Genomic DNA, 10,818 nt, shown 5'->3' on the forward strand with positions numbered 1-10,818 from the left:
CTAATCTAAGATGGTGTTATAAATGTAAACGATTTGGTCATGGCTCGCAGACCTGCCGGGGTCAGGAAACTTGTGCAAGATGTGGTAGCCACGGCCACCCATCTGATAACTGTGTTACTACGCCTCACTGCATGAATTGTGACGGGGAACACTCCGCGTATTCACGTTCGTGTCCTAACTGGAAGAAAGAAAAAGAAATAATCACTCTTAAAGTCAAGGAAAATATATCATTCAAGGAAGCCCGGAAGAGGGTCTCTCCTTTCTACAACACATCTTATGCTAATGCGGCGCGTCGGGAGGCAGCGTCGCACCAGCCCTTGCCACTCCTTCGGCCCGCGCATACCGAGCCGGCGGCTGTGCCACCTGCCTCCCAGGCGGCTGTAGTCCAGGCTACACCGCCTACTCCCAAACAGAGACCGGAGACTCCAGAGTCCTCAGGTCTCAAGGCCTGACCTCACCAGGTGAGGCCCAAAATTTGAACTAACAGCCCGCACGTGCGGGCACCCAGTGCCTCCGAGGAAGCAATGGATACATCGGTACCCTTGGTGCCAAAAGAGCGACGTGGCTCCTTGGAGCGCGCCAAGAAAACAAAAAAAGCAGATAACAGGGCCTGGTGACGGCCTTGTTACGTGAACTCAAACTCCCCGTCTTAAACAGCCACTCGCTTTTCGTACACACAGCACTATTTTAATTCACCATGAACACTCAAATTATACAATGGAACGTCAGGAGCCTTCTCAGAAACCTTGACGACATCCAATAACTTTTACACGAACACTCACCAAAAGTGCTGTGTGTACAAGAAACAAACCTTAATTCAAAACACACAAATTTTCCTCGTAAATACGTTATTTTCCGAAAGGACTGTGATGATGCCATGACATCATCCGGAGGTGTTGCCATTATAGTGAATCAAGGGATTGCATGCTCACACTTACAACTCCAAACATCCCTTGAGGCAGTGGCTGTTCGAGCGGTTCTTTTTGATAAACTGATCACACTCTGCACTATTTACATTCCTCCTAGCTATCAGCTGCAAAAACGTGATTTACACTCTTTAATTGGTGAACTTCCGGAGCCTTATGTTCTCCTTGGAGACTTTAATGCGCATAGCAGGCTATGGGGTGACTCTCGTTGAGACGCGCGAGGTCGACTGATTGAACAGTTCCTTTTCTCGTTGAGTGCGTGTCTCCTAAATCGAAAAGAACCAACCTATTATAATCTCGCTCATAACACCTACTCCTCCATAGACCTAAGCATAGTATCTCCATCTCTTGTGCCTCTACTCCAGTGGAAAGTCATCAGTAATCTGTATGGAAGTGACCACTTCCCCGTAGTTTTGAGCACAACTACAGCAACTGAGTGTCCACCACGTGTTCCCAAATGGCTCATAAACAGAGCCGACTGGGAACAGTTTTATACCATCGCTCATCTAGATTGGAGTGACATAGGTACTTTAAGCATTGATGTTGCTGTCGACTACTTCACAGCGTTTCTGATTGATGCTGCAACAAAATGCATCCCACAAACAAATGGACACCCTGGAAAACGACGTGTCCCATGGTGGAACTCTGAATGCCGAAACGCGCGCAAACAGCAAAACAGAGCATGGAGGTTGCTTCGGAACTCACCGACAGCCGAAAATCTTGACACCTTCAAGAAAATAAAGTCTCAAGGCAGGAGAACGCGTCAGCAGGCCAGAAAAGAAAGCTGGCAGAAGTTTTTGTCAGGGATCAATTCATACACACAGGAGGCTAAAGTCTGGAACATGGTTGGTAGGATAGCAGGAAAACAAGTACACACACTTCCACTCGTAAACACTCAGGGTGATACCTTGAAAGATCAGGCAAACTTCCTCGGTGCACACTTTGAACGGGTGTCCAGCTCGTCCCACTATATTGACACTTTCCAAAAATACAGAACAAGAATAGAAAAGCAGAAATTCGAACACAACTGCACTAGAAACGAGGCATATAACCAAGCTTTCAGTCTAGCTGAGCTCCGAACATCTCTAAACTCCTGCAGTACTTCTGCCCCAGGTTCTGACCGTGTGGTGTATGAAATGTTGAAAAACCTACCAATCGAAACGCGAAAAACCTTACTTTGTTTGTACAATGCTATTTGGTTTTCTGGCACTATCCCTACCTCCTGGAAAGAGGCTATCATTATTCCCATTTTGAAAGAGGACAAGGACCCTTCTTTAACTTCGAGTTATAGGCCTATTGCACTTACAAGCTGCTTCTGCAAAGTCTTCGAAAAAATGATAAACTGCCGACTTTTACATTTCCTTGAAACAAACAATTTGCTAGACCCATTTCAGTGTGGGTTTCGAGAGAGTAGATCCACCACAGACCACCTTGTTCGTATCGAGGCACAGATCAGAGACGCTTTTGTCCATAAACAATATTTTCTCTCTGTGTTTCTCGATATCGAAAAGGCTTATGATACAACATGGCGCTTTGGAAATCTAAGAGACCTGTCCCACCTTGGCGTGCGAGGTAGAATGTTTTCCATAATCGAGAGTTACTTGTCCAATCGGACATTCCGTGTCCGTGCAGGCAGTGTTCTCTCCCAAACATTTGTCCAGGAAACAGGCGTGCCGCAAGGTGGTATACGTATTTGTACAATTTATATTATCAAAATAAATTCCTTGCACCTGTTCATCCCCCGCAATATGTTCTATTGTACATATGTCGACGACGTTCAGCTTGGCTTCAAGTCATGCAACTTGGCAATGTGTGAGCGGCAGGTTCAGTTAGGTTTAAACAAGGTCTCCAAATGGGCAGAGGAAAATGGATTCCGACTGAACCCACAAAAAAGCACGTGTGTCTTGTTCTCCTGAAAGAGAGGCATGCACTTAGAACCCGACATTGAACTGAACGGTCAACGTCTGTCTGTTAATGCGGAGCATTAATTCTTAGGCTTAATGTTGGACAACAAGTTGACCTTCGTACCGCACATCAAGTATTTAAAAACAAAATGATTAAAAGCCATGAATGTTTTAAAAGTGTTGTCACGTACTACGTGGGGTAGGGACAGGCAATGTCTCATGAATCTGTATAGAAGCCTCATTTTCACCTGCTTAGATTATGGGGCCGTTGTCTATTATTCTGCGACTCAAAGTGCTTTGAAGATGCTGGACCCCGTGCACCATTTGGGCATCCGCCTTTCTGCGGGTGCTTTTCGCACCAGCCCCGTAGAAAGCCTTTACGTTGAGTCAAATGAATGGTCGCTTCATCTGCAGAGAACTTACATGTCCTTTGTTTATTTCCTTAAGGTGAAAGCAGACAAGAAGCACCCCTCATACTCTACTATTAATGATTTGTCGAGCTCCATTCTGTTTCAAAACAGGCCTTCGATGAGGCAGCCCTTCTCAGTTCGGCTGAAGGGTCTAGCTGAGGAAACTGGATGTCACATGAACACAGTTTAATGGCTCCTGTAGCATATCCGCCACCGTGGCAGTGGCAGACTATAGACAGTGATGTGTCTTTTCTAGAATTTACAAAACATGTGCCTATTGCCCATATCCGAACATACTTCCTGGAACTTCAACACAGATACACACGTCCTGAGTTCTTTACAGATGCCTTCCAGTCTAACTCCTCTGTGTCCTACGCTACTGTCGGCCCATCCTTTTCGGATGCTGGCCCTCTACATCCAGGCACAAGTATCTTCACAGCGGAAGCTTATGCGATACTTGGGGTGGCTAAACACATCAAGCAATTACAAATACAAAAAGCAGTAATTTATACGGACTCCCTCAGTGTGGTAACGGCTTTGCGCACGCTTAAAAAACAAAAAAACCAGTCCTTGTCTCACTTTACTCCGTTTTATGCACACTCTACACACATGTTGTAATGTGCTGGGTGCCAGGGCACCGTGAGATCCAAGGAAACGTGAGGGCGGATCAGCTCACTGCATCCGTCCACAAAAGCACTGCTCCTACACCCATATCAATCCCGGCCCTTGATCTTAAACCGTCTTTCAAACGAAACCTCAGGGACTACTGGCAGAGTAAGTGAGATAGACACACACAAAACAAACTGCACATTATTAAGCCACACCTTGGTCATTGGCTGCCAGTATCAAAATCGCGTCATACAGAGGTAATACTAACGAGGCTCAGGATGGGGCACACATACTCGACACTCACATATCTTTTGTCCGGTGGCGATCCACCATTGTGTGACTGATGATAACGGTCCTACACATGTTAATCCAGTGCAAAGAGTTAGAAACTTTAAGAAAACAACATTTTCCATTACCCTACCGACAGCATATACCTTTACACCCTGCAAAGTTCGTCGGTAGGGAACCGCTTTTTAGTCATAAATGATTGTTAGTGTTTTTAAAAGAAATTCATAGTTTTCATATCATATACCTGGGCATTCCGTAGCACGACCTCTCCAGAGAGGTTTTTGCTGCGGTGGCTACACACGAAAGCACTTGCCTCACGGCCCTTGGACGCAAGGGTATGAACGAGTGAGGCACTTGTGCGAATGCCACACATGTCCACCATCGTTTTTTATTATCACCAACTTTTGTCATCTATTCACAACACACACACCTTTCACGGCATGGTCATGATTTTATTACTTGTATGTTTTTACCCGCCTTACCGCGAGGAATTTTATGGCCCTTATACAGCCGCTTATCACAATCATTGTCCATGTTTTTAGTAAGATGAACTGGCGCTCTTTGGCCGTGAAATGGCCCTTGCGCCACAAAACATCAAACATCATCAATAACCCTTAAAACGAATTTATTTATGCCTTCGTACTTATTGCACTTGCTTCATAACTAGGCTCATTTATGTTCAACTTTACCAAAAGCAACAATGGCAACTGAGCTGAGAAAACTTGATTTTCTGTGCTTGGCTTCAGCAGGTTTCGCGAGGCTGGCTACGCTTAGGTTTGCTAATAAACGGGTATAAATAAAGACGCGAGTCCAGCTCTGGAACCTGTGCCGTCGCAGCGGCTACATAAAGAAAAAAGAAAAGGAAAAAAGAACTGCACAAATTTGATAGCGCTAAGACAGCGACAACCACGGTCGTTTTGCCTACGAGCCCGTCTGAGAGAGCGACATGAGAGGCTAACTGATATGACGAGACGCGCATGCTCACTCCAGCAGGTGCCTTGTCAGGTCTCGTCACTAGATAGCCTGTCAATGTCTTTGGCCATGCGATCAGGTGGTCTGCACATTTGTGCTTACACTTGTACCCCTCCAAATCCCACGACGACCGAGCACTCCTGCTCTAGACAGGTGCTGCAGCTTATATGCACAAGGCTGCTGCACTCTTAAGGTCTTGTATCCCGAATTATAGCATGTCACTTGTCTACAGGATTCATCGGGTCGGTGAAGAGCTGAGAAAGTCGTTAAGTTAACAAACTACTGATAGCTTCAGGCAAGGCAGTGTTCCTTAAAGAGGCCCTGCAACACTTTTTGAGCATGGTCAGAAAACGCTGCCGATCGGTACTAGAGGCTCCCGACAACATGCGAGCCAAATGTTATAGCACAGCACGCGGCCTGTAATTCACAATAAATTATCAAAGTCAGCTAAAAATTGCTTTCTCTTCTCTCGACAAATCACGGAATATGCCCAAAAATCACACGTAGCAAGCCCATCTATCAGCCATTGGCTGATTTGAGCATGGCGCGCTCGCTCGTTACTGAGATCGCCGCGGGAGGCCGCTACTTGTCCACGCGTGCGCGCGCGATCACACTGAAAAAGTCGTGCATTCGAAGGTGCCTAATAGCGTACTTAGACGCGTTTGATGGTCGAAATGCGGCAGTCGCTCCTTTCACTTTTTCCTTCACTACCCTCTGCTCGTCAGCTGGTCTCCTCTTCCAAAGCCTCTTTGCACTTCATGTCATGTACCTCTTCCTATCTTGCATGGCGTACGCGATCATTGATGTGCTCTTTGAAACACCGTCCACTTCTGATTGCCTCAAGCAGTAATTTTTATGCTGTGCTGGCTTAACAAAAAGCGGCGTGAAGAATCTGTTCGCTGCGCTGTTTCTGCAGGAAAACATCCACAATTGTGGGTTCACTGTGATGCGTCTCATGGCGCTGCTTATTGCATTGCATTTTTATGAAGTTTGCATGTCAACTTAGGAGCGACGATCTTGTCAGCCTCGTACGTAGCCGACTTTGTCACGAGTATAGCGGATATCAGCAATGATTGCAAAAACACATTTTCTCGTACCGGTAGAACTTCCCGAAATGGCGCAAACACTTTTCAAGTAGTTTGGCTGGCTGTACAGGGCATTGTGTTGGCTGTTAATTCTATCGCAAGCTGCTGGCATGTCTTTTTATTTTTTCTGAAGGCACACTGCGTTCCCCTTGGTACTTGTTGACAAAATCCATCAGCACATAGCCACTTCATCGGTGAAGTTCAATTCAGTGCACCATTCCACAATAAATGCTGCTACGTAAAAAAATGCTGTAGAACTGCTCAAACTATCAAATAAATCTGCAGAAAATTTTCAAAAAGTGAAAGAAAACGGCAAACGCTTAAGCGAACACAATAACACCACCAAACACGGAAAGAACATACAAGACGTCAAAATAACAAAAGTGACCTGACAACCTCATTGTGTCGATGAGGGTTGAGCAACTTGGCCAGACCAAAAACGTGTATTTCACCTAAAACTGTCGGTGCCTCACCAAGCATTTCTGCTGTTTGTGTATGGCGGCTTCTGTGCATACTGTTGCTGGTTTCTTGCAATAAAGCTATATGATTGCTGCTCGAGGAAATGATTTTGTAGCAAAAACTTATCTAACCCTGCCGCCAGGGTCGATACTTGGCGAGTTAATGTCTTCCATAAGGCACACTTATCACAAAATAAGGCAAGCTTCTGACACTCACCTTGTACTTATTTTATACTGTTTTCTTCCTATTATAAGTAGCCTTACTATGATAAGTTAAGGCCGATGCATGAATATGGCGGTTAAAACATTTAGGTAAGCTGTAGTGCGAGTTTTTTACCGACAAAATATATAGTATTTTCTTTAGTACTTCATTTGCAAAATGTACAAGTTCATCATTCTTGGTTCCTGAAACGAAGAAACTGGTATAATCAGTGTAAATAATGTAGTTAATTGAATCATCAACATTCACAATATCGTTTTATACATAACAAATAATAGTGGACCCAGTATGCTCCCCCGAGGCACACCCTTCCTAATACTTTTAAACATGTCTATTCATTGGTACATGCTGATTTCTATCTGTTATGTAACTTCTAATTAAATCTAAAACTATTGCAGATATGTCATAACAATTTAGCTTACCTAATAGAGTTGCATGGTTTATTCTGTCGAAAGGTTTTGAGAAGTCTAAAGGTACTCTCAGTGTTAGTTTCTCGGCCTCAATACTGTCCAAAATTATTTCTTTTTGTTTAAGAAGAGCAGTTTCAGGCGAACAGCCTTATCAGAACCCATGTTGTGATGATGTTATTACAGAATGCTTGCCAAAAAAAAGTTATGGCTGTATTCCACATTGGAAGTACAGCAAGCGCACGTGTTTAATGTTCATGCTGGTAATGGCAACAGGGGACAATAGTTGTCCAAGAAATAGCGTGTAGTTGGCTCGACTTCAACGTCCTGTTCTACATCTGTGCAGTGCTGATCGACCGCACGGGCACTCCCAAATGGAACCCTGAAACCCTGGAAGAAGTCACCGACGAGAAAGTCCACTCCTACTTTGAGCCGCTGCCAAGTGACAAGGAGCTCAGGCTGTGAGCCCCAGCAAACAATGAAATGGGCAGCGTCTTCCTGGTTGCCTTTAACCACTTTTGTCCTTTTGCTGGCTCCACCGCTCCGTTCCTCGTGCCGGCATCGACCTGCCTCGATCAAGGTGGCTGGTTCATACGTAATGCGCGAGCGAATTGAACTAATGCTGAGCTTGCGGGCAAGAGCTTTGATCTGCTGCTTGGCAAGCCAGCGGCGCTTGCCACGGCTAAACAGCCTTGTTGAAGGCAGGTAGACTGTTTACGCAAGGGGAGCTCTGTATCATGTGGTCCACCACGCTGTTTAACCGCAGTGGATTGACGTCGTTCAACTGTACATCCAGTGACGTTCTCTTAGGAGCCAGCGTGCTTTCAAGACCTTCTTCAAAAGGGCGCTTTACCCTGACTTCTTTGGTGTTTCTCTTGATTTTTTATATACTCCCAAAGCGAGACGCTCGCTTTGTCTCTTTTTGCCCTGTATAAAGGCAATTATGGAGTGCAGCATCGCAAGCCCCATCTAAAGCAAAAGTGTTCTAGTTGTTATCAATCCACCCGTATGCGTTTGATCTGAATGAACGAAGTGATCATATACGATTTCAGGCCTACAGGAAAGGTTGGTTGGTATTAGTTTTATACTTTGCCCCTAAACAAAGGTCATGTTAATCTAGGATAGTGATGTTAATTGGGCAGACCATAGTTTGGGCGTGTGCACGAAGTTAAAATGATTTTCAAGTAGTTGGTTTGGCTTTGTGCAAAAATTCAGTGACTCTCAAAAAACTTGCTGCCATCAGCAATGGACTTTTCTGCTAAAGCAGTTTATCAAAGCTGTAAGTGAGGGACAGAAACATTCAGTTTTCATTCTTACATCATCATTAGCATTTTGAGAGAAATTTTGAAACTTATTTTTTGCATGCATATTCAACACAGCACAGCAGTTCCCCTGAATCTTGCACCCGCGGCTAAGCTAGTCAGCTTCTGCAAATCCTTTTTTTGATTCTCACAGACCCCAGCAAACCTTAAACAGACATTCGCACTACTGCCCACTGCAGAAGACAATCCAGTGCAAATTTCCCTGTGGACTTACTTTTTTTCTCAGAGTTTAGTAGTCATGCATAGACACAACTTAGTTATTTGATTATCTTAAACCATGGTCAATGTGTGTGCTGTCGGAAACCATGCTTGCTGACTATCTTTTTATTAGCAGTGCAAAAACATTTATGGACGCTTGTTCGAAGTGGCACACACAGGTGGGGCTCATATTCTGTGAAATTCCTGTGGCCTTTCATCTGTGACAGGCGTGCTAGTACATGTAACTACTACTGATGGAATTAGTGGGATAACAAAACCACAGCAGAGGTATCTGAAAGCCTAGAGGCATAACATATGAAAAGTTCATTCGTTGAATGTAGGCCTAGGCATTTCCATTCAATTGGTGCTTAAACTAAAGGGGCCCTGCAACACTTTTTCAGCATGGTTAGAAAACGCTGTTGGGTAGTAGAGGCTCCCGACAGCACGCGAGCCAAATAATATAGCACAGCACGCTGAGTGATTACTGAACCCTTGGAACACGTGTGTAGTTATGTTAATAGTTTTTAGCTAGGAAGGTGTGAACGCAGTACTTAAGCAACGAGCTGCCGCTGCTGAAAACAGCTTTTACCTGGTTTTATGGCACTGAGATTTAAATGAGAGTGCATTAAATTTTATATCGCATTGTATCCCTCTTTTTTTTTTCTTCTTGTTTCTAATGCCTGTTATTGTTCCAACAAACAGGATTTGTTTGTTTTAGCCAGCCCTTGTTCTTCACTAGAATGAGTTTGTGAGACAACCTGACATCCATTAGAGGGGAGTTGCTGGGAGTGTTCAAAGGCGTTAACGAGCCAAGTGAGCATGTGCAGAACTGTGTGTACATAAATACACTGTTGCCCACTCACACAGTCGGGATTTTCTGGAAAAAAGACACGGAAGTTACGTTTTCAAATTAAAGCTTGAAAGTGCACTTAAGCTTCAATGTGTCTGTTGTCCTCTCCTTTTCTTTTTTTTTTTTTGTTATTCTTACATTCAAACCAGAATACAGCAAATCGTTGGACTAGTGGTACAAGAATTTCATCACAATAAAGAAACTGAAAATGAGAGATCCAACATAAGACAAATTCAATGGATCTTTATATCATTAAGCTTTGCATAATGACTTAATCTGACCAAAAGTCTTTCAAGTTGTCCTATACTTGTAATTTGCACATCCTTTATGTGCCGGTATTGCCTAGAAACATATTACAAGATGGGCTTGTGCGAATATTTGAACAAATAGTACAGTATTTGAATTAGCTTTAAATTGAATATATAAAACCAAAATTTTCAAAATTATTCAAAATGAAAATTAGATTGATTTGATTGATATGTGGGGTGTAACATCCCAAAATTACCATTTGATTATGAGAGACGGCGTAGTGGAGGGCTCCAGTAATTCCTACCACCTGGGGTTCTTTAACGTGCACCCAAATCTGAGCACATGTCCCTACAGTATTTTTGTCTCCTTCAAAAATGCAGCCGACACAGCTGGGATTCGACCCCACGACCTGCGAGCCAGCAGCAGAGTACCTTTACCACCACTGCGGCGGGGCATCAAAAAAATAATTAAAAAATAGATGTACTATATTTGTCTGCATATAATCCCTGTGAAAAAATTTTAAGTGCAGTGCAGGAGTGCTAAGCTGTGAAAACATGATATTTAGGGAGAATCTCCACTGGCATGAAGCCCTTTTTAAGCTTAAATGAAGATATTACGCTTACATCAATTCATTTTTTTTTAAGTTCAGAAGCTGGTTATATTGGTTTATATGCTCTGAGTATAGTAAATTCTAGAACCTAACATATCCTAGAGGTTATCATGAGCATTCTGATAGAATTCAGATCCTGTTTCTATTCAAAGTTGTTTCTCCTTTCTTTGAACCAAACAGAATGGCATTTTCGCAGGCTTTGATGTATTATTTTTTTTTATATTGTGCAGGTTAGTCTGGTCAAGACAGATATAGCCATCTTTTTTTTGTAATATGCGATATGTCCTCTTCGATTCGAAATTACTTGACC

The 10,818-nt window shown here is 43.6% G+C and overlaps 1 protein-coding gene across 2 annotated transcripts in view; it reads left to right on the forward strand.

The window, feature by feature from the left end:
- Positions 1 to 8,137, forward strand: part of Hibch (3-hydroxyisobutyryl-CoA hydrolase) — an 84,766-nt gene extending 76,629 nt beyond the window's left edge. For both annotated transcript variants that reach the window (XM_037423698.2, XM_037423697.2), the window contains exon 11: positions 7,626 to 8,137. In XM_037423698.2, the coding sequence (XP_037279595.2) occupies positions 7,626 to 7,744 (119 nt within the window). In that variant the 3' untranslated portion in view covers positions 7,745 to 8,137. The remainder of the gene's footprint in view (positions 1 to 7,625) is intronic.
- Positions 8,138 to 10,818: the final 2,681 nt, after the last annotated feature.

Source organism: Rhipicephalus microplus, chromosome 4 (assembly GCF_043290135.1).
Source record: "Rhipicephalus microplus isolate Deutch F79 chromosome 4, USDA_Rmic, whole genome shotgun sequence".
In the NCBI taxonomy this organism is placed as follows: Eukaryota; Metazoa; Arthropoda; class Arachnida; order Ixodida; family Ixodidae; genus Rhipicephalus; species Rhipicephalus microplus.